The sequence below is a fragment of the Polyodon spathula genome, chromosome 4, assembly GCF_017654505.1.
Source record: "Polyodon spathula isolate WHYD16114869_AA chromosome 4, ASM1765450v1, whole genome shotgun sequence".
NCBI classification, from domain to species: domain Eukaryota; kingdom Metazoa; phylum Chordata; class Actinopteri; order Acipenseriformes; family Polyodontidae; genus Polyodon; species Polyodon spathula.
The window spans coordinates 24,124,910-24,150,672 of NC_054537.1; the positions used below are offsets into that span (position 1 = coordinate 24,124,910).

At 37.0% G+C, this 25,763-nt stretch overlaps 1 protein-coding gene across 1 annotated transcript in view; it reads right to left on the reverse strand.

Annotated features, from left to right (window-relative positions):
• cpa6 (carboxypeptidase A6) overlaps positions 1–25,763 on the reverse strand; it is a 40,628-nt gene continuing 14,865 nt past the window's right edge. Inside the window, exons 2-11 of the mRNA XM_041247481.1 lie at positions 24,469–24,544; positions 14,370–14,494; positions 12,952–13,066; positions 11,312–11,413; positions 11,123–11,227; positions 7,098–7,208; positions 6,900–6,990; positions 3,725–3,927; positions 2,518–2,602; positions 1–1,741 (exon numbers count right to left, since the gene is read on the reverse strand). Coding sequence (XP_041103415.1) covers positions 1,554–1,741; positions 2,518–2,602; positions 3,725–3,927; positions 6,900–6,990; positions 7,098–7,208; positions 11,123–11,227; positions 11,312–11,413; positions 12,952–13,066; positions 14,370–14,494; positions 24,469–24,544 — 1,201 coding nt within the window. The 3' untranslated portion in view covers positions 1–1,553. The remainder of the gene's footprint in view (positions 1,742–2,517; positions 2,603–3,724; positions 3,928–6,899; positions 6,991–7,097; positions 7,209–11,122; positions 11,228–11,311; positions 11,414–12,951; positions 13,067–14,369; positions 14,495–24,468; positions 24,545–25,763) is intronic.

Sequence of the window (25,763 nt, forward strand, 5' to 3'; positions counted from 1 at the left end):
TAACAAAAAAAAAAAGATTAATTGAAGCGACAATTCATTTACACCTACATTTTTAAAGTACATACAGATTAGAGTATCAAAAATCTGGTACCTCCAATTTGAGGTTGTAAACATTTTTTTTTCCTGAATTGTAAGCACCCCTTTTAAACATTTTTATTACACATATTATGTCCCATAGCCATTTAAAATGAAGCTATATATATTGTGAACATACCTTTTAAAATGTTGCGTTTGAGAAGCTACAAATACAGTATGAAATACAGACAAACTGGGCAGGGTTAGCATACATAAATGACAAGCTAGATGCCTTAACATTGGCAGCCTTTTTTTTTGTTATGTACTGTTCTGTCTTCCCATTGACCTGATCATTGTTATTTGTACTTTGATTGCTGCTGATATGCTGAAAACAAAAGCACAAAATCTCTGTGGGTTTTATGTTAATCCCCATAGCAATGGTGCTCGTCAACAGGATATGAAAATCATTAAAACACAACTTGTTGAGATGTTATACTTAACTGGTGATGCTGCAAGGAATGAGATTAGACTTTCTGACGTGTGTAAACAAGTTTTGCTACCAAGGAGAAAAATATCAGAATCTTGCATATTACAATTGTCTTGTTATTGCAAAATAATAATTGATAATGATTTAAAGGACTGTAAGACTGTAATACGTACATGCTATAAAGCATAACAAACAGCAATGAAGGTAATACAGAACGCACAAAGTTTTCAGAAAGTCTTTTGGGATATTTTGTGGCATGGATGAATTAACTATTTCACCTTTGGAAAAAAAAAATTAGACAATATGAATGCATGGGTACAATACAATATATTAAGCATTGCACACTAAAGCAACAAAGACATTGCTTCCAATTATTAAAGGAAGTTCCACAGGATTATGATTTTTGAAGTGACTGTGTGTCCGACAGGTTTCCTCAGACAGAATGTATTGTATGTCCAACCTGGTTCAAGTTGCATTCAAATACATGTACATTAGAGGAGGATTTATCAAATGACATGTGTGTTAGATCAACAAAAACACTATGGGAATGATACAAAAGTGCTAAGCTTTATTATATTAACCACTTAAACAGACCAATGAAAATCTTCTGGTTAATTCAAACTGAAATGATGTGACAAACGTGTTTCCCTACTCATTTATCAGAAGCACGTATTTGAAACCTGCCCCCTTTCTTGAGCCTCTTATAAAGAAGATCACCCAGTGTCTCCCTCTTGTTATGAAGCCCTTATAGATTTCTTGCAACTTTTACAATGTTTGCTGCTTTCCTGTTTTTTCGGTTGTTTGTTTGTATATTTTAAACAGCTGAAGAGAACGTATAGTAGGATGATTTATGTCACTCTAAACACCTAAGGAATCTGTGTGACTGTACACATTTATATATAAAAAAAAGAATAGGTTACATTCCCTCTTACAATTGTCTCACGGTTTCAAAAATGTTTCGTTTTGACATTTGAATTGTGTTCAGTAAAAACGTGAAAGATCTTAGCATATTCTTGGGTATATTCAAGGGTTTTGCAACACAAAACAGTTTTCAGGAGCACTTCTTTAGTAAGCTGGTGGAGATTGTTTTGACTGCCCGTGTGGTCTCCGTACATGTTGGGTTAATCAGGGTTTCAGGGAGCAAAAAACCAAAATAGCCAGTATCACGCAGCTCAAATGCAAATGCATAGGGAATGCCATTTTTGTAAGCCCAGTCCATAGAGCTTCCAGAACTCACATCTGCGAATACAAAAACAGTGGCTGTAAATATATTGTTATTCATTTTAATAGACAGCAAGTTAAATAATTATCCATAATGGATAAATATGTGTTTCCCAGTGTCGTGCTCAACGTGCAGAAGTCTACATCCATGTCTAAAAGTAATTTGATTGCTGAACAAAACCACAAATCACTTGGATGGTTTTATTGCACACAAGGGAAAATCATGTGATTGTAGCCAAATGGTGACTAAGATGGAGCCAGTTGCCATGGACACGGTTGCCGTTTAAAAAAGAGAGGTCATAGAATGAAGATGGAATTGCACAATTACGGGGCCATGAACCAGAATGCATAAAAACGTTCGCTAGTTCATGGTAGAATATCTTTTGCTGTCTTCTACTAACGCAGTGTGTTAAATCTTCCCTTCTCATACATGTTATGTTACAATTTAGCTACCTCATTTAAAGTAATTTAAATTAAATTAATCAAAATGAACACAAGATGGAGAACATGATTCTGTTATATTTAAACAGTGTACTGTGAGTAGCCTGAGCTAAATAAAATTAAAAAAAATCATAAGCCAGTGGCTTACTGTTGTTTTATACATGCAGTTCCAACATTTTATTATTGAGTTAATTAAAAAAAAAAAAAAGGAAACTTAGCTCCACCTTTATCAATAAAAGGCAGTTTCTCTGTTTACTCATCAATAATTGGTCATTTTAATAATAACTGATCTGGTTTAAATGATCACTAATAAGCAGGTAATGGAAAATTGACATGCTCTGGAAAATGCTTACATAAAGTAGTTGAAGCTGGGCCGTATCTATATCTCACCCCATAGGCAGAGTACAGAGCGAGAACAGCATTGTGTGCAGCCAATTCCTAGAATAAGGCAAGAAATAAAACAAACAGCGAGTCTTATTATCATGTGTGCTGCACATTTTATTCTAGTATGGCACTAGCTCAGTTGTTCTCACAGTATTTGGTGGCCATATATTGTTAGTTTTAACCAAAACCCAAATGTTAAATCTGTAATTATTTCCACTGTACTCACAGATTTTATATTACATTGTCACTGAAATCATGTTAATATCTATCTATATATATATATATATATATATATATATATATATATATATATATATATATATCTCCAAATATTAGAACAAATATTTTTTGACGTGTATTCAGAGACAATAATCACATGTTCATATTAGGTAGAGATGACAAAAAAACCTTGCGCTTATTTACTGCCTCACCAGAAGCGTGACAGTTTCAAAAATGACAAATGAAAAAGAGCTCCAACAGCAAAAAGTAAACAAACCAGGCTATGCTTACGCACGCATAGTGATCTCTAGGGAAGGCCATCTTGGTCAAAAACTTATTGTGCTGCTTTAGAGCGAGTCAGAATGTGACTTTCTGTTTCTGTCATTTTACAACACTATTTCCACGTTTGTTTAACTGAAGTGTTTAAAATTCAATTTCTGTTTTCTTGTGCCTCATGTTATTAAGGCACAAGTAAACCTCATGTTATTATTTCATGAAAACATGTCTATGGCCACTGTGAAGAAACAGCAATGGCAAGGAAAAATAAATAAAATGCGGTGTCAAATTTTTGTACGATTTATTTTGGGAATAAACAAAACAACATTTAATTTTTGTTTTGTAGTTAATTCACTGGTGTAAAGTAAGGCATACACAACTTATTCTTTACTCCTGGCATATTTTTCTACTTTCACGCGTTACATATTGTAACGTCTTGCTGTAAAATATAGGCACACACACAGGGGCCATGCCCCCTGCAGTTATGCTGTCTCTGCCTGCGTTCTGAGCAATATATTATTACTTTTTGAAAACAAGCGCATATCCGAACATGGAAATCCTGTGTTCGTCCCATATTAGTTAAAGCTACTTTTATTATTTGTTTCTTAAAACAAGAGTCTGGACTTGGCACAGCCTCCAGAAATTACAAATAGAAACACTTTGCTGATACAGATTACTCACAACACAGTTGAAGTTAGGAATGGTAGCATATTTGTAGGAGTAAGGGTAGAGCAGCATTTGAGCATAGGCGTGAATGGAAATGTAGGCTTTGACCCGTTTTCTCTGCTTACGCAGGAAGTTGGCGACGGCTTTCACTTCAGGCTCAGACTCTGGAAAAGGCCCGCAGTAAGTTTCATCACAGGGATGTGAGGAGGCACCTTCCTCTGGAAGAAACACACAATTAAAACACAGGTGGACTGAGAATGAATAAGCCCACATAAAGCATGGGTCATTCCCCCTGAAAGCCTGTGTAGCAGGACAATGAAGATAAAGGAAGGCCCTTTTAATGCCATAAGGCATTTTTGAGCCTAGCTCTAATTTTGGAATTCATCTTTACTACAATACAATTTGATATGATCCTATTTTCTAAATGTTCAGGGTCTGACATTTTTCTGAAACTGACTGTGCAACACCGATGTTATGAAAACTCAATTTCTGATGTCCTGTACTGAAGCTATCATTTCATATGTATTTATTCATATTACTTGCATATCACTATTTGTATTATTGTTATTGAAAGTTTTTAGCGTGACACACAAGGGTGAATATCAGCCAATTTCTGTGACAGAAAAAAAGAATATTTCCATTCACTCAGCATGGCATATACCTGATGAAAACATAATTCCCACTTACAGGCATTGTGCCTTGTTTGATTGATTAGTTAGCTAAATATAGGTATTTAATTAGAATGTTATGTTATCCTTTTCATTAGCATCCTTTAAGCTAATTAATCGTGTTTCTCCTCCCTAATTAATGAGTTGTTATATGAAGATGAAAAAGGCCTTGGGTCACTGGTTATAATGACTCTGCATTTTATTTAGTCATACAGTAATTTGAATTAATATTAAGAAGTTAATAAATATACTTAAAGACCGAAACATTTCACCAAATCGTGCCTGTTTGTAAGTGTTTTATATTAGGGGATGGTGTCAATGCCTCACTCAAGAACAATGGCACAACATTAACTTATTACTTGTCTCTTTGTAATTAGAATTCCTTCACAAACAAAGAAAAAAATTACATTCTTCTTGTACTGCTGAGTAAAAACTTCCTGTGTTAATTTACTTCACCGCCATTACCATGGATGGACACTCATAATGCTTCAGTATTTTTATTCCATTATTTATCTATGGCAATTTCATTATATTAGAACCTGTCAGGTGGATAACATTTTACAGCAACATATTAAACGAAAGTATTGTTTTCAGTATTATGAAAACATGCCATGTTAATTAGAGTTACAATGCCTATTATTGAATGAAGGTGACATTCTTCTTTTATACAACACAGTTGCTTCTATATAGTGCTCTTCATGCACAGCATCCTGTGACACTTTACAATAAAAACTCAAAAAGTCATTGGCCTATCATGCATCTAAACTGTTCTGTGGCTGCATAGACCATGCACTGTTGTAAAGATACTAATACAGTATGTTTGCATTGGAATGCTGTCACTGGTGTCTGGCTGGGGACCCCTGCTGTGAGCTGCTGTCTAACTGTATTTGCTCTCTGATTTGACTGATATATAAATTGCATGTATCAGAATGTTGTGTGTAATAATTCAAATTATAATAATCTCTTCTATAATCTATGAACTACTGTCACAAAGTCGGCCGGAGTGGGGGACATGAGAGCAGAAACAAGAACCAGGAAATAAATGACAGAGGGGTGGAGTTTGGTGGAGCTGAGCGAATGGTCTCGCTCTCATTTAATGAGTGAACAGACAGTAAATAAAAGGTTTGTAACAAACAAAAACACAGGACACGAAACATTCGCCAAAACAAAAGAGACAAACAAAACAGACCACACAGACAAACACATGAGCTTCTATTTTACTTCACGTTATTATTTGTATTCTTACCTCTGTCTCCAATCCCATTCTCCATTCAACGAAAACACAACCCCGAATGGGTGAAACTGCAGCTGTACCGAGACTCGACTGCTAATCAATCATTCAATTGGAGTCGCGGTACAACTGCACGTGAATTAATAAAGTGCAATTCCCCGTGCTCACATATTATTACATTTTACTTTCGCGTGAAGTGCTGTGCAATCCTCGTGCCTAAATACAAATATACATTTTAAACACTTGTGTTGCACAGACCCGTTTATATCCTGTGTACCAATGACTATACATCAACATTAACACACAACATATAATACACACAGGGGCGGGCACTTTGCCACAACTACATATAACTTATTATTTAAAACTTACAAAATGCGATTCAAAAACAGAGAGGAAAGCACATTTTTGTTAAAAAAAAAAAAACTAGTTGTACTCTTTTTAAAATCAAATAAACAACTACTGTATGTGAATATTTCATACTGTTATTACAGTATTAATGACTTTGTATATTCTCTGTACCTGTAATTTATTAAACTGCATGACAAGTGTTCAGAACTGCATTACACGACAGCATTATGTTGTGGTCTGCTTGCCATGATTGCTAGATCTGGTCTGGTGGCACTGTTCTAAAAACTCAATTGGCTGTTCAGCTAGTAAGGGGCTTTCTGATTGATGGAGCAGATAAACCGTTAAAATTCAAACTCTTTATGGGGATATGTAGTTAAAACTTTTAACAAATACATTTCACCTTATGATTAAAGTAGCTCCCACGTATTGGATATCTTGTATAGCACAAATACCTTTGATAGAAGCCACCCACAACAATTCAAAATTTTTACCAATTTGTTAGTTAGGACCCTGTAATTCCAAGCTCACAAACTCGATGAGAATAATACACAATTATCATTAGAGAAATCGTGTAACATAAACTGGAGAGGCACCACTTTGTGGCAGCACAGTATGAGAAATGGCACTAAAGTTAAAAATGTAATAATAAAATACATGTTCAATTCATCCCTACATTCCCACAGCTGTGAATGGAGTACCACACACACACACATATCAATTAAAAACCCCTTCCCCAATCAAAAACACACAAAGCACAAAAAGGACAAACAATAAATTCAACCTAAAAATGACAGCATAGTATCTGTGCCAGCCTGGTAATGTTATTCAGATTCTTTATTTGATTTTGTACACGTGTGCTACAATTCAAAGCCTTAGTAAAGTAACCCTACAAATGACTTCATGGCACTTAAACCAGCATGTTGTTGTTTTTTAAACTTACCACACCATTTCACTTTCCAGTTTCGGTTGGCATCCACACCGCGACAGTGAAATTTTGCGTTTTTGGAGCGAGTTTTTCTCCAGAATCGATCCTGGATGCAATACGTACAACAAAAGATGAACACATCATAAAACACTTGACAAAGGAAAATGCAACTAATTTAGAAATGTTATGTTCATTATTTAAAAAGCTACTTACCTTTGTCCAGCTAAAATGATACCCATCAACATTAAATACAGGCATAATATAGAAATATAGTTGATTCATCAGTCTCCTTGTCACAGGGTCACTATGATATGAGTGTAATGCCTGAAATGAAATAATACATCATGAACATGCATAGCCACAGTGTGTACTAAGACTGGCTGGAGAGTAGTGTATGTAAAAATCTAAATATATCATGGGGTTAATAGACGTTTCTTCAAGCCACAGGTTAAACAAAATTCAGTGTATCTGTTAGCCTCCAAGCTTTCCTCCTTGGCTGGTATTTAAACTAACACCTTTTGTTCATGTCCCTCTGCAGTTCCAGAACCAGTCCATTCCGTAAACTGAACACAAAAAAGCCGTCATCACTCACAACGCTCCATGGCTTTGAATGCACCCTTTAACCCTAATTTCAGCAGTATACTAATTCATCCTGCAATGCGCATGTGGGTGTATGAAGTCCACATTCAAATTTTAGTGGGCAGATGGATTTTATTATATGTGATGTTACCTACTTTTTTTCAGCAGATTGGGATTCATCTTTTGACAGTGACCTTGCCATGCAGAGAGTGGGCTAAACAATATCTGAAGATGAATCCATTTCCCTTTCTGTTCAATATTAACTGAGCATGATACCTCACGCTGCTGAAGAATAGGATTACAAAAAGCCGATCTGGCTTTGGTATTATTGCACTTCTAATCAGGCTAGGGGTTGAGTTAATCTGACTTTCAAAAATGTATGCATTCTGCTACATAGTGGAGTCTTGAGTACTGAGTTTATTGAAATGTATTGTTTACTTTTGTTACATTATTAAACATGTACTTAGCACAAAATTTTATGATCAGGAAAATACCTATGTAACATACACACTCTTAATATTACTATATATAACTTCCTGCCATACACAGAACAGTGTGCTAAATACTGTACCATAATTAATAGGTAGCACTAGAAAATGGTACTTGTATTTTCAAGTGTAGATGGGTTTTCTATAAAAATAGAAGTATAAAGAAAATAATAATGCAATGCTAATGTTAGCTTCATTGTCTTAATTATTATTTCTTTTTAATTAATATTTGATAAAAAAAAAAATTATGGCAAAAATCTTTCTGTCCCCCGAGTTTGGCTTAGTCTTTAATGAACGATTATCCCAGAGTAATCAAAAGCCTGTCTCTAATTGGAAATCTCGGTGACAGAACGTGAAGCAGAAAAAAACGGATGGATGGTGTTAAAGTTAAAGACATCTGACCTAGATTTGAAAAACAAACCCACATTTAATTTTCCACTATGGCTGAGTCTGCAGTACATATTTAATATATGAATCATTCAAGAAAATAAGTGAGGCAAGGATGGATAGTAAATGTGACTTTATATATTTTGTTTAAATATAGCTGATACAGCAAAACTAAATAAACATCAGAAATAAATAATAATAATAAATAATAAAGTTTTTGAAGTCCCTAACACACAGTTATGAAAGTTTTTTTTGCCATACAGCTCTCCGTCTGGTTTGCTGACTGCAGTATAATCCAGTTTATATCCTGCCCGTCATATTTGTTTACACCGTCGAGTTGAATTAGTATGAATTCAGTCAGAAAAAAGTGACAGTGACGTTTTAATCACCATTTTAGCGTTTGGTGCATCTTTCTTTTGTAGTATATTTTGTAATTCATTTCTTGTTAAATCCCAGATTCACTATTCAGCAGTTTCTTCACATTCAGCCATTTTCACTTGTTGTGAGGTGTGGAGATGAAAGCTGTACCTTTGAAAAGGGGCGGGACTGACAGTGATGTGAACCAATCACATGACTTATTGCCCCGTGGTGTAAGGATGTTAGGGCAATAGTTCAATCTATTTTTGCTCCTATGATGAGGTTTTAACCAATCACAGGCCTTCATTTACAACCACTGATTCACATATATACACACACTGAGTACAAAACATTAGGAACACCTGCCCTTTTCATGTAATAGACTGACGAGGTGAATCCAGGTGAAAGCCATGATCTCTTATTGATGTAACCTGTTAAATCCACTTCAATCAGTGTAGATGAAGGGGAGACAGGTTAAAGAAGGATTTTTAAGCCTTGACACAATTGAGACATGGATTGTGTATGTGTGCCATTCAGAGGGTAAATGGGCAAGACAAAAGATTTAAGTGCCATTGAACGGGGTATAGTAGTAGTTGCCACGCGCACCGGTTTGAGTGTGTCAAGAACTGCAACGCTGCTGGGTTTTTCACGCTCAGCAGTTTCTCGTGTGTATCAAGGATGGTCCACCACCCAAAGGACATCCAGCCAACGGAAGGCCAGTGGTCGAAAACGGCTCATTGATGAAAGAGGCCAAAGGAGGACGACACGAATTGGGCAGAGCAACAGACGGGCTACAGTTAGTCAACTGACAGTCCAGTACAACATTGGTGCCGAAACACCCATAAAAGAATGCACAACTCGTAGTACTTTGCCACAAATGGGGTATGGCAGCCAATGACCTAACAGAGTTCCACTTCTTTCAGCAAAACACAAGAAACTGAAGTTGCAGAGGGCTAAGGAACAAAAACACTGGATACTGAAGGATTGGAAAAACAGTGCCTGGTCTGATGACTCCTGGTTCCTGCTGTTTCACGCTGATGGGAGGGCTAAGGTATGGAGAAAACCACCTGAGTACATGCATCCATCATGCCGCGTGTCAACATTGTAGGCTGGTGGTGGTGGTGTGATGGCGTGGGGTGTGTTTTCATGGCACATATTGGGCCCCTTGATAAAAGTGGAGCAATGTTTGAATGCCACAGGATATCTGAACATCATTGCCAATCAGGTGCATCCCTTCATGGCAGCAGTGTATCCATCTGCTAATGGATTTTTTCAGCAGGATAATGCTAGGATTGTCCAGGAATGGTTCCAAGAACATGACAGTGAATTCAGCTTTACTGTAGTGGCCTGCCCAGTCAGCAGATCTCAATCCAATTGAGCACCTGTGGGATGAGATGGAACAAGCTATTCGGAGTAGAAATCCACTACCAGCCAACTTGACACAACTGTGGGAAGCATTGGAGTCAACATGGGCCTTTCGACACCTTGTAGAGTCCAAGCCCTGCCGAATTGAGGGCGGGGCTTGGACTATATATATAGTATAAATACATATATATATAAATACATGAAGGCTATATTTGCATCCTGAGCCACTCAACAAAAAGGCATAATACCACAGCACCACAGAACTTTGATTCCTCAAGACCATCACTTTCAATTAAAAACACAAATGTCTTGTTTTCAATCACTTGACAACACCCACTGTACAGAAATGGTCATAAATGATCGACAACATGAGAATACGTTAAACAGTGTAAAGCTGGTACAATAGTATCTCAGAGAAACGGATAACGACATAGAACGCCTGTACAGCACTGAAACACTATGTTTAAAAAAAACAACTGTACTGCTGAACCTCGTCTTCTTTAATATTAGCATCATTATATATATATATTATATAATCAATTTTTTTTCCTGTAACATTGAGTGACTTCGAGTAGATCATATATATATATATATATATATATATATATATATATATATATATATATATATATATATATATATATATATATAAGGTATATACTATGACTATATAACCACCCTAGGACTGAATTGGTTTAGATTTTAATGAAGACTACCCTATTCTCTTAGTGGCTTTAAAAAGGTACCTGTGCAATAATTAATAATATAGTATGTAGTTCAAATCCCAGCTCAGTTATTGATCCTGAGCAAGTCACTTAACCTATTTGTGCTCCATCTTTCAGGCGAGATATTGTTGTAAGTGACTCTGCAACTGCCCAGTTCACACACCCTAGTCTCATATCTTGTAAAGCGCTTTGTGAAGGTGGTCCACTATGAAAGGTGCTATATAAAAATAGAGGTTATTATTATATAACTAGTTACAATTAGATACAGAAGAGATTCATACTGGAAACATGCTAGATAGATAGATATCTAAATAGATAGATAGATGAGCAAACACACTTCTTTGACAAACCACTGACAAAATGCTGGCCCAATCCATTCTCTGGCATGGACTCCACAGTCAATCCACACTGCTTTCTTGTCACGGCGAGATTTCTTTCCTAGCTGATATAAGAGTTGCACAAAGTTAATTTTACAGTGAAATATTTGTGACAAGTCAATATGATGCTACAAATCATCCTTTCCTACCTGGAGAACATAAAGGGGTCTTCCTTCGAATGACTGGCCGACTGAAAACATATCGACAAAGTGTGGGTGTGTTCTGTTAATTTCATGCATCCAGATTTGTATCTAAAAGTACAAACAAACATTAAATTGCATTAAATATACATCTTTAGAGCTTTGTCCTGACAAATGTGACAATCTTAATACCAGCCTGTGACAGAGGTAAAGTGATTATTGGTGTTAGATCTCCCTCCTGACCTGCGAGGACGCTGTGTAAAGGAAACAGAGTGCCCTGGACTGGATGGCCCAACAATTCATTCCCAAGGTTAGGCGGAAGTCGGACATCTAGAAAGGTGGTGGAGCTACGGTACACTAAATCATAGACCCGGAAAGGAAACAATGTGGCAGCCGCGGATTGGAGGCGCGGTTGCACTCATTAACCAAAGGGTCATGGTTGACAGTATAAAAGGGGGCTTATTATGATTACGTTGAAACCGGAAGGACTAATTGTGAAATGGCCGTGAGTGTTTTGTTTGTTTTATCTGTCTCGTCTTTAATGTAACTGTTTGTCTGTTATTAGATTACATGGCTAACACGATCTGGAGCTGTAGCTTAAGGCCAGAACAAAATCCAGATAACACTGCACTCTGTATCACAGATAACTTGTATTTCACCACGAGCATTACAGCACTCACTTTGGACTTGTGACCGTGTTTGTGTTTGTGAATATGTACTAGATTATTGTTTATTATTTACAGGACTGCAACCCATAGTTATTCCCTGCGCAATACACAGCGCTGTGTATCGCCAGCCCGCCTTTTCTCTACTGTTTGGTCATCAGACTCTTTTGGATTACAAAATAAAACAGAAACCATTTCACCCATACTTTGTTGTCTGTCTTTCATTATAGGATTACTGCACCTGTACTGCACCTGCTCTAACCTGCACACTAATTACCATTTTGCCACATAGACCAATGCATTTTAATGTTCAATCTTTTGTGCATTTAAGCATAGAACTATAATGACAGAACAATAGCTGGTGAAAAATGACATTTAACTCTCTTCTCATTTTCTTGTAGTAGTGGTAGTTACGTAGGCATTCCCACTAGGGGGCAGCTCACAATTCACAGCCACCATTCATGAGTGATGAAAATGGCAACAAGAAACCTCTCAATAGCAATGAGATGTTTGTTTAACAAAAAGTTAAATACACAAAGTGTGATAGATTTTGAACTGTATAAAACAGAAGAAAAAATCAGAAAGCATTCAATTCAACTCTGAATTCTAAATTCTGAGGTAAAACTTATAAGAAACTACTCTGATTAAGGGATCTAGTCAAATCAGTTTATTATAGGTGTTACCTCACAGAGAAACACAAAACCACTAAAAGATTCCAGCTTTCTTTCAACTGTCAAAACCACAGCAATCGCACCAGGAAGACTATTTTATTCCTGTTATTGTGCTCCAAAACAGTGCTTGACAGGGATTTAATTACACTTGTATGTTCAAGTAACTCATAAAGAATGGTTCATTAATTTGTCAAAATGAATTTCAGCAATAAAAATACTAAATCAATAGTGTATTCAGGACTCATTTTGCTGTTGTTGTTATTATTTCTAATACAAACACCCTTCCATGATAAATCTTCCGTGATGTACATACCTCCTCTAATGAGTGATAGACTTCATAATCGTATTCTGATTCAGATCTTCGCTTTCGGGAAGACCTAGATCCACTTTGTTTTTCAATTTCCTTCTGCAGGTTGGAGATAAGAACCCTACAAAACATTAATCAAAACTAGTTATCGCCATGGCCAAAGAACTATCCCAATGGGACAGCAGCACAGTGTGTGAAATCTTATCATACTGCATTAAACATTTTCAATTTCAAACGGAAGCTGAGCCAGGATACTGCCTGGAGGCCGGCCCTCATTGACAATGACAGGTCTCACAGCATCGACAGTGCCTAAACTCAACTCAGTACAACTGTTAAACTGCTCCACAGCAGTAGATAAGGAATTATAATCCAGAACTGGGGGGACAACACACAATTAATAGTTATTCTTGCCTATTAATTAGACAGCACAATACATTCTAAAAATGTCGTGCACAAAGTCAAATTTGCCTATTTGAAGAGAATCTTGATAACTGAATCTGTATGGAACAATGCAAAAAAAAAAAAAAAAAAAAAAAAAAACTGATAAAGTCTTTAACTGGCAGAAATTAAAGTACAAGTTAAATATGTTGAGATAAAATAGGTGTCTTATTTGATAATACAACAAACCCCAGAATCTGACGCCAGACAGTGTTCGTCAGCAGTGCACAACTGAGAGAACAAAAATAATTCTAAGAAATGTGTGTAGGGTGGTTTTTAAAGTGTTAAGTTCAGGCCCAGTTTTCTAAAACAAATCAAGTCTGCACTAGTAATGTAGAAACTGCAAAAGTACAATATACAGTACAGCAACTGCAAGTCTTTCTCTTCTCTCAGCTGGAGGTGACAGCAGTGAAAATGATTATACAAATGCTAACAGAAAATGATTAAGCCAGGTAAGACGATTGAGGTACCAGTAGAACAAAATGATTCTAAAATACAATATAACAGTAACAAAAAAAATAAACATACTTAATTCACACACACAAAAAAATCTCTATCTATACTGTAGTCACATTAAGATTTCAGGTAGAAAGTCTGTTTCCACTTCTCGTCTGAAGAAGCATCCTTTGTTGCCTTAAGAGCGAGTGGTTATGTTTTTAAGAGATAATTCTCCCTGGCTGCTGTTCTGTGAGTATTCCTTCAGGATGCCCTGCCAGCAATCAGTCAGTCATTGCATGCTCTTGCTCAACCCTGTATAGTATTGTACATGCATGTTCTGTCTTACACCACAGCTTCCCTGACCTACCACCAAAAGTTTAAAAAAATTCACCCCCATTCCCACCACTAAAAAAAAAAAAAAAAAAAAAAAAACTAGCAGCACAGGCGTTATTATCTAAAAGCATCAACAGATGTTTTTGTACTGTGCTATTCCTATATGCACAGTAATGAAAGAGTACCGGACATCAAAGGGAAAAGGAATTACTTACTTGTAAGGAATCTTAGCTTGCTGAAGGTGAGACCGGAATATTCCAGAGCTGTTCCTGTCTATGTGGAGATCCACAGCTGCACCCTCTGTGATGATAGACACACTGTTGGGCTGCCATAGGTCCACCTATAGTGCAGGAACCAACCTGTAATTCACATGTATTTGATCTCAAAATGAGAGACACCTATGCTGCACTTACAAATCAGAAAATAACGGGCATAAAAAAAGCTTTGTTCTTAGAACACATCACACATTCAGAAATTGAACAAACTAATTAGAGGACATAAGGAGCCATATTCATACAGCTTTATGTACTTATTTTCCAAGCAATTTCCAGTATTTAACAGAATCTTATTTACGGTGCTATTCATAAAACTATAGTGCAGTATTTATAGTGTTTAATGCCCCCCACCCCCCCATTATTTAATTAGCTCTAATCGGCATAGTCAATCAATAGATGCCTGGGCATATTTTCAGTGCACTAATTCCAGTCTTCAATTAAGTATTAGACTTCTATTTTTTCTAGTCTCTCCTGCTCTCTCTGTCCTTGGTGCCTCTTAAAGAACCTTGGAATCTGTCCCAGGAGAGACATCAAGCATTTGCAGAACAGGCACTGGGGGTAACAAAGTAGGGGATTTTGTGAAAATGTTCCAGCAGGGAATTGCTGATAGAAGCAATCTGGAGGCCACGTCGCAGTGTAGCGCCAGGCTGTGCCAGTAGATCATAAAATGCAATGCCTCAGGCTCCATTTTGTTCAGCTGAATGCCAAAAAGGGCTTTATCCTGTTCCGCAATGCAAAAGCATGCAGTGCTCTCCCTTGTAAACGAACTGATTATTTGTGCTTGTAAATTAATTGGCTAACCTCGGAGGCTGTTTGATGTGCACACAACTTGCAGAGGTACTGTATAAGAAGACTCTTGAGGTAATACTCTATTGCAATCAGCATTGAAATGACACAATTGCTTTAGCCAGGTCCGGGTTCCACTTGGGATAATTCTAAAACCAAAGGTTGATTGAACTAAGCACTTCCATGTTTAGGATTTCCTGACCTTGGTTCAGACAAGGCCCTAATGATAATAATTAATAATTATAATAATAATGTTATTTTCAATCCACCACCACTGATTAGACAAACTGAACAGGACCTCTTGTCACTACCACATGGCAACGTACAGTTATTTGGATAAACAGTTAGTTTCAAAGACACTGGGCCTTGATTTGTCAAATATACTAAGAATACGAATGGCTTGTATCAGTATACTTTTTGTCTATTGACAGAGTTTAAATACTTACACCAACTGCAATGAAATAGCTTGTGTACTATCAAGCCAACTGCACACAAACAATTCTGCCTGAATTCCAGACTGAGCCACTTCAGAGACAATTCCAAGAACTTTACGTTACCAGGCCCCTGCACATCAAAGCTGTTTACTCCAGTGTGCACATACTTAATGTAAAAAAAACACAAAACAAGCAAGAAGCAACTTTTGTGGACTTCTGAGTCCTTAAATAAACCTGTTCAATCAACCTCTGGTAGTTGCATTGTCTTAACACTATATATAATTGTACACAAACTAAAAAGCTTTGAGACTAATGTAACATGAAAAGAGACGAAGGTAACATGAATTTATTATTACTGTGTTTTAAAATACTCTTAACTGCTGATTCATTTTCAAATTGGTTGAACTTACAGGCAGTATTTGCAGGCAGTATTTGGCAAGGCATTCTTTTTATCATCATGGAATAACTGAATAAAGTTAATCATTAGGACTTATTTGTTGACCTTTTATCCTGCTTGTTTCCTTTTAGTCTGATGGTCTCTGATTTAATTCCAAGTTTTAAGGGGAAATTAGCTGTACTAATTGCAGTACAGAGTGGCAATTATGCAGTGGCTTGGTAAAGTGCTCAGACAGCAATGGAGTTCAAATAACCACGCATGCTAGATAACTCCAAGAAAAACGGCCTTTGGGGTGTGTTATAAAGTTTAACCTGAGGCTTCATCTGTGATTTGCTTTTATACTCTGCCAACATATTTGTGCTGTTGGTTTTAGGCAGAATAACTGGGCAATTGAGATGCTAGCTTAAAGAATGCCCATTACTGAACAGGCTAGTGTTGTGTAAACAGTGTTTAGTAGCAGCACTGAATTATAGCCTCTCACAGCGCTGCTCTTTTTCAAAGCAGAGAAGATCAATTCATACATACTTTATCATTTGCTTCAACACATAGCTTTACTGGTGAGGATTCTGATTGTGAGTCCACTTTCAAGTCAGGTTTGTAATAATATTTTGTTTATGCAACACTAACACTGCCAGGTCCCATTATTCCTCTACAGGTTTGAATATATGGAAAAAAAAGCACTTTTCATACAATACTATACTTTAAACAGAATACATTAATACATTAATCAGTATGGCACTGTCACAAGGACGGCCGAAGTGGGTGACGACAGACCAGAAACAGGAACTGACTCTGCACACAGCTGTTGAAATGGTGAAGGCGCTGATGCGCAGTTTAATAATACAACAGGCAGACAATAAAAGGTTTGTAACAAAACAGCACACGGCACATGAGGCCAAAATAAATAGACAAACAAAACAAATAGACACGGACAAAACACAGAGTGGACGAACGTTACACAACAATTGAGATCTATATTTCCACTTATCTCTCGCTCTCTTTCTCTCTCTCTCCCCCGTTCTCCACTCTTGAACACACAACCCCGCATATGTGACAACATGCTCCTTTTATGCAGCTGTACTGAGACTCGACTGGTAATCAATCATTCAATTGGAGTCTCGGTACAACTGCACGTGAATTAATCAAGTGCAATTCCCCGTGCTCATATATTACTACATTTTATAAAAACTAAAAAAAAAAAAAACTAACATTGTAAAGAATAACAATATATGGTAAAATACCATGTTAAACTTTTATAGGGGTTGTGCTGGAACAGGACAAAATACTTTCAATGTAGTTTTTTTCCAGTGTATTTGTATCCTGAATGCTGCCTGCCATTAAAGTTACAGTATGTATACACTCAGTTTTAACTGCAAACGACAATCCCATGTTTCCAATACCTTTGTCAACTTTTATTTGGGCAAAGTTCAAACACATTCAAGCACAGGTGACATTTGAGGGTTCTCCAAAACAGCCTTCAAGTTGAGTCGCTCACATTCAGAATGTTGGCAAGACAGCTTACTGAAGCTGAAGCGTAGCGCAGAAAGAAAATGAGTGACATAATCATCAAAGTCACAGCATTGAATGACAAGGCAGCACCACATCAGAAAGAAATGAAATCTCCATCTCAGGATGTATCAGGATAGTCGTCAGTGTAGTGAGTGACAGCAATTATTCCCTAAGACTTTCCTTTAACTGAGCCACTATGCTTCAGTGTTAAAGGAGCTGGCATTTAACACCATCATCTGTCAGAAACAGATGAGTCTCGCCTCATGCAAAGATAATTAAACAGTTCATAACCAAGCATCTTTCAACTGTCTCATTTTTCAACCAGAAGATTAAAAAGGGGTTTATTAATGTGGCAGTTGCATGTGAACAATGCTCAGAGGTTTTTTTTTCCTTTCAATCATATTTCGCGGTTTTTACTAAATAATAAAGAACATCCACGAAAAAAGGAATATATTCAACAATAAAAGCATAACAAGAGAAAAAAATACATCAAGGGATCAAAAAAAGGACAAAACACGGATTGTTTCATTTTTTTTTATTTAAGGGTAAAGAAACAACACGCTGGGATTTTAATACTTTGAATTATGTAGACTTCTGTACTGCAGCTGGGCAGCATGTCTTTTGGAGAAAAAGGTCAGCTTCATAGCAAACCATTGCCAAAATGGGGACATTTACAGCTGCATGGATTTTATTACTGATTTTTTTTTAATGAAATGTAGGGAGATTATAAAACAATGAAAAGCAAAATGCATTTTTAGTATGCTGTAGATAACAAATCACGAATCTGAACTGAGTCCCGTCCCAACTGGAGCGGTTAAAGACAGTCCATTGTAATAATAATAATCGCCAAATGCAAGTTGTATCATCATGGCTAATGTGGCACGACTACAGTTATGGCCATTACCCTATAGAATTAACGCCTTTTGATTCATAAAGCTGAATGCAACCTGCTGAATAATGTTACATTAATATTATGAATTACACACTGCTTTGTAGTGTTCTATATACTTAAAAACTGACAAAAAAATCCAAAAATTTGACACTGCGAAATCTAACATAAAATACTGTACTACTTTTTATGGCTTCCGGTAGACTTTTGCGATATCATTTTGTAGTTTTTTTTGATTACATGATGTTAAATATATATATATATATATATATATATATATATATATATATATATATATATATATATATATATATATATATATAAAAAAATTATGTTCATACAGTTTTTTTTTTTTTTTTAATTATGTCTCAATCCTAAAATTCTGTGTGATGAAAAACTTTTAGTCATAGCTGTAGAGTACCATAACACTTTCTGTTGGTTGAAAGTTTTGTTACATTTTTTTTTTTAAATAGTGTTAATTTCTGAAACACAATGAAGAGAAGTTTTTTGTTGCTGATCATTTTAGCCAGAGGGTTACAAGTTATATATGATGGAAAAGTGGCCACACCAGTTTCTTTCATAAAATGTATCAATGGGCAAATCCTTTTTTTTCCCCAGGTGAACCTGGCCTGAGACAAAGTATATGGAATTCTTTTTTGAGGTATATGAAACTAATATTAGGACATTTAGTTTTAAGGATTTCTTAAACAAAGACAGCAAAAGGAAGTACACATTTCAAAACAGTAAGAGCCCCTAGAGCAGTTTCATTTCCTAACAAAGTCTGCAAGGAATTTTGAAACACAACTGTATTTTGTTTCCATCAATATAATACCACTGTTGCTATCCTATTTTGCTGAACACAATCAGAAAGCTTGTCTAGAAGTAACAATAGGGGTTTGTAAAGGTGATGGGTTGGGATTCTAAAATTCACAATTTATCTTATTAGAAGGAAAGCAATGTATGCTTATTTAAAAAAAAATGCCTTCTGATTCAAATTTTTTTAATAGTACAATTTATTTTTGATGTTCAATGTGTATCATTTTGGTAGTGGATTCTTGCCAATCCATCATTTTCACACTGCGGATCCAAAGTGAGGTCACCAGACCTACAGTGCCAGAGGACAACACTGATCTGATGGCTTCACTGCACAACCACAGACGCCCTATCGGCCACAGGGGTAGCTGATGCACGGTGAACCACAGATTCCTCCCTACCTGGGCCGTGCTCGGTTGTACTTTTAATGGCCAGGACAAATGTTGACATTACTCCATCCATTCACAGAAAGTCAACAGTAGATGTTTTACATTGCTGCAGTCCACAGAGTTAAGAAATTACTTCCACGCTGTTTTCTAAGTCATTGAGGTGTTCTGCTTAGCATTTAAAGTTAGCCGGTGCCCTGCTCCTGGAAGCTGTTTCACAGCTGCCTGGCAACAGCGGCTGTGTGCAACAATTTCAAACAGAATACGTTTACTGTAGAATTTTGCTATTACAAGCATTGCATGATTAATTAGGGTCCTTATATTTAATATGCCAATCTCATTCAAATGAACACGCAGGGTTTAACACTGACTTTGAACACAGCATTTAAAAAACACAAAAAAGACGTGTTTGCTTCTATTACTAGCTAACATAAGTTTTTTTCATGTACTCGGATATGCAACATGCTATTTTTCTTTTCGTGTAATCCCGTATTCGACTACATTGACCCACTCCATGTTCCTTATCACTAAATTCTGGAGAAAACACAAACTCTGCCAAGGAAATATTTAATTCAAAGGAGGAAGCACACTTACTTGATGTGCTCCACATTCTTTTATTATTTGCTTATTTATTTTTAAATAAAAGCTACTTATGTGATCTTTTTGGTAAGAAGCTATATCTGCGGAATAATTGTAGATAAAGCGTTCCGTATTGGAAGCCACACGGTTATTATTATTAATGGATCACAGAGTTTTCACTGACATAAACCAACAGGATGTTGTTATGTTGTTTTCTTTCCGATTTAGTTCCTGAGAAGAATAGTTGCTGCAGTTATTATTACTGAGGTGTACTTGCTGCTCGCTGTGTGTTTCTGTTTTCTATAAAATATTTGTCAGTTAAAAAAAGGCTTAATGAAAAGCTTGTTTTAACGTTGTCTTTATTACGCCGGCCACATACCTGCTCTTACAACTGTATTGTCATGTTTTCTACATTTTCTTTAAATTCTCAAATGAATAATTCAATACCTGGCTAGAACTGACAGAAGGCACAGGTGCCATTGTCCATCAAATCAATGGTATGAAGGTCACTCTTGAAATTATGACTGAAAGGATGTGTTGCTGTAAGAATACCTCTGTTAAGAAAGGGGAACAAGACTAAAAGGCTAAAATATGCACAAGAACACAGAAATTGGAGTATGGAACAATGGTCAAAGCTGCTTTGGACTATTGATGGACAATGTTACCTGTGTTTTCTGCCAGTTCTGTTGTCTATTCAATGCTTGTCTTCTTTCTATTCCTTAAGGATATTATCTTCAAGTATTGCTCATCCTTGTTAAGCAGCTTTTTTGGTCTTCCAGTCTTGGGTTTGTCATTTACAGATGATGTTTCTCTGTACTTGTTGATTATGCTTCGGATACCACACCTTGAAAATCGAGTGATGTAAGCTATTTCACTCAATGTTTTTCCTTCTTTATAAGTCAAGGTTGTTATAATAGTAGAAAACACTAGTGGAGGCCTTGAGTAAATTGTTCAAGCTCATAATGCATCAGAGTTGAAAAATGCAACATATCTGACTTTTATACAGCAGTGTGTATATAGAACTGTGGCAATTGGGCCGGTGATCGTGAACAGGTGTAGAGGTGAGGCAGTGCAGAAGAAATCACAAAAAATTGAAATACGGTAGGAAACAGGGATTTTAATTATAATCCGGGTCTGGTGACCAACAAAAGAAATGCGCTCCAGCAATACACAACAATGTGTAAAACGCGGAGCCAAACAAACAGGTTTACAGTCCCAAACAATAAACGTTATCCGCACCACAATACTAAAACATGGTCACCAGTCCCTGGTGGGTGTAGTAGTGCTCGTGGTGGGTGATAACAGGTTATTTGGTGATAGTTCGAGCAGTGCAGTTCCAGCTTGTGCTGGCCCAAAAAGCGACAGCTCCGGAATGTGTTTAGCTGTCTAGTGATACAATAAACAAGACAATTACTGACACTCAAAACAAACAACCACTCACAAACAAACACTCACTCTCAGTCCTTCCAGGTTTACATATACAACCCAAGCGAAGGAAGAGAGTAGCGTTTCTCTGGCCCCTTTTATGCTACCCCGCATGATCCCTTGGTAAACGATTCCAGCTGCGTCTATAGCTTGCAGATGCTTCCTCGTTTACCTTTGGGGTCAATACGTTCCTGCAACAGTCTTGCTTCCATCCAGGCTGACCGACTTCCCAACCTCGGAAATGAACTGTCAGGCCAGCCCGTCCAGATACTTTTCCTTTCGCTATTTAGCACCCTCACAGGTCGAGAGGGAGATTTACAACCAGAACTCATTTTATTTCTATCACAATAATTTAGTAAAATCTGCAGATTATTTCCATGTTCTATGGAATCCTGAATCAAATTTCCAGAAATAAGAGGCCTCCCCAACGCACCCACCTTTTAGTTTTGGATTAGATTCACCCCTGAAAGTTTGGTTGAAAGAGTCTCAGTCATGCAGGAAGGGAATTCCTGGCCAATAGGGGTGCTGGTAGCGAAAAGCCTGATGCCTGGCAACTCACTGGAGAACTCTGACCTCAAATGGGGCCTTTGCTCTGCTGCACTGAATAACAACAGACGGTGATATATAAAGCAGCCCAAACTAATACATGGCTGTATGCTGTTTGATTATTGCTAATCACATAACGGCTGCAACATTTGCAAACTGTAACCACGGTAACTTTTTTTACCATAATATTAAGTTGATTATATTTTAAAAGAAGCTTGACAATGGATATCATAGCCATGGGACTGGCTCAGCCACCTGGGTATAGTGGGGCAGTGATGCTTGGTGGTTGGGGCATTTCCATAGGCTCACGAAATGGGATTGTATTAGCAAGGCTACAAAGGCAGTGCATAGAAAGGTTTATATTCTGGGGTGCAGACCACGTTACTCAAAATGGACAAGGGTACTATGTAGGGATTAGGTTGAATAGGGTTAGACTAGGGCTGTGCTGCAAACAGCCTTAGGTTTGATAGCAAGTCTTTGAAAATCATTGCCAACTGAGATCCTTTTGAGTCCTCAAGCCATGACAAGTGTTTATTAGGAGTGGTGTGTACCATAATTGAAAAGCTCCTGAAGGTAACTCCAGCAACTAGAAACACTAAAAGAAACATAATAAATTAAATGACAAATATTTCAATTAGTAGTCTATCTCATTAACTAGCTGACTGGATATCAAACATTCTGCATGTTAAATACTTGGCCGTTTGCTGATGATGTCAGCAGAGCCTATCAGGAGAAAGATAACATTTTATTGGAACCATTTCAGTCTTGCTTATCATCTGCAAACCGGAATGGAAAAATAAGATATACAGTAATAGGGATAAAATGTACTGTACTCTTTGTGGAAACAATTTAAACTTAGCTGGATGAGGCTGTATAATAAAACTTTTCCAGCCTTTCGTGGCTCAAAATTATCTACTATACTTTTCCTTATACATTACTCTAAATGTGTTTTAAGTGCCCTTAGCTTATCCCAACAGGCTTACGAGTATTCTTTATAGCCCCCAATGAAAGGTCATTAGAGAAGACGTCTATTAACTAAGCTACAAAATGCTATTACTGTGTCATGAGCAAGATAATGGTAATATTTCTAAGCAGCTGTGTAAACGGTGGTGTCAGCTCTGTGAAATGGTGAGCTGTTTAGTAGCCTTTCTATAGACATTCTTGTCAGCTCCATTTTACTTTATACCAGACTGACTGGAGAGTAGAGGTGTTTGTCCCAGTTCTACAACCTGGATCTGCACCACTCACAGCTGCTACAGTACAGCCTACAGCTGTGCAGCTGTCTGTTTGAAATCCAAACCCCATTTCTAGCCATTTGTTCACTTGGCAGTTACAATTCTTTTTTTTTTATTTTTTCCATTTGATTCATGATTCCTACACAAACGTTATATGCTAAAAGAAAACAGTGCAGTGGTTAAAGGGAATGCCCGATGGTACAACTTAATTATTCCCAAATGTAGCCTAGTAAACACTCAAATGTCTTGATCTGAACATCTGATAGATTACCTATTTAAATTACAAACATTTGAGGACTGGAACATGCATGTTTGATTACTTTACTGCCTAGAGTTTGATCACAAACCTTCACTTTTAGGCTTGCACGCAATGCAAGTGCTATTGTTGTGAGCTGTAATGAGCCTTCTCTGGAAGCTGAGTTCAGTTATATTAAAGTTTTTTCGTCAACTGTTACTGGCAGTATTTATCTTCCAAAATTTCAGGAGCGCCTACAGCATTTACAGGCCTTCCATCCTGAAATACTAATTAAACCATAAATATTCAAAGGGACACATTGACATGTTCTAAAATCTAATGATAAATAGCACAGTGAAACATGTGCATTATAACACTTAATTACAAAATTATAGATTTTTGAATGCTTTTGCTTAAAATGCCTTCAAGATAACAAACCTTTTGTGTATTTCTGTAGATATAAATTTACTTCAAATTCTGTCTGAACCTACGTGAGAAAGATGTTTTTCTAAAGTGCTGTATGAATGCTGGCATAGACACATACAGTCTGAAATAATGAGACCAGACCACTACAAATCTTACAAGAATGCAATAGCCATGTTTATCATAATTCTGTAACATTTAAAGTCTTATCTCATAACTGTACAAAAGCAATGTGTTTAAAGGAAGGGGCTAAGACAATAATAGCACAGTAAAACCCACATCTAGGAGCTTCACTTATCAAAACACACCATCATTATCTATAGTGTAAAGTATGTGTTATTTCAGATGTCATCGGACTAAAAACAAAAAAAAGAAGACTTACCTCCAGCTGTTCATAGAGGCTCTTTAGGATTTCTACCTCCCCATCACTGTGTGGAATTACCCTAAAAACTTGATCTCTGTTGAGAGAGGAATACACAATTCTAATCCTGAATAAGCAGTGACTTTACAGTGTACTGTAGTTTATGTGACAAAGTTCATTGCAGCGGCATACCATGGATGAAAAAAAGCAAATTCTTTTTCTCTGATTATTCCACAGGTTAAAGGTGTAGACCCTTTATGAATACAGAACACGCAATGATTTACAAATTCACTCTGTGTTTCCAAATTTGAAATTCTACTTTACAGCTTCAAACAAACATTGTGAATAGAATACAGTTGATGAGAAGCAGCATTTCCTGCAAAAGTGATGCCCTTTTATGCAGTACATAGTCAGAGGAATTAATCATAAGGCCCTAATCCTTTAACCCAAGAGTTAATTAAAGGATGGATATTCAAAGTTTGATATTCATTGTTTTAGATGTACCGATAAGCCTACATTGTTTGCTTGCTTGTTAGCTTACTTTCAAGCTGTCTTGTTTTTTTTTTATCTTTATTAATTTAGTAATTGCCAATTATTTTATTATTTTCTCCCATTTTGGCATATCCAATTATTTTTTAGGTTCGGCTCACCGCTACCACCCCACTGACTGGGGGAGCGGCGAAGACGAGGACATGCTGTCTTCCGAAGCATATGCTGTCAGCCGACTGCTTTTTTTTTTTCACACTGCAGACTCACCGTGCAGCCACCTCTGAGGACAACACAGCTCAGAGCTACAGCATCGGAGGACAACGCAGCTCTGGGCAGCTTACAGGCAAGCCTGCAGGTGCCCGGCCAAACTACAGGGGTCGCTGGTGCGCAGTGAGCCAAGGACACCCTCACCTACCTAAGCCTCCGCGCCAGTGCTCAACTACAGTAGGCACTAGAATAGCCTGGAATCGAACTGGTGACCTCCAGGTTACAGGGGGCATCCTGCACTCCACTCGAAGTGCCTTTAGCAGATGCGCCACTCGGGAGCCCCAAGCTGTCTTGTTTTTAATACTGTAAATGCGTCACAAGTGCTGCTACCATTACGTTTGTATTTTGAGTTTGTACACTTTTTAAAGTATTGTATAGCTGTTGGAATATGTTGTTTTATACTTTATACATAATAAAGTGATATCAACACATTTATGGCAACTAACCTATTTGTAAAATGTTAATAACATGTTTCCAGAAAGTGTGCATATGTTAGGCAGAGATACATCAGAAATTGTTATAATACTGTGGAATAAATCTTATTGTTAAAGCAAAGATCA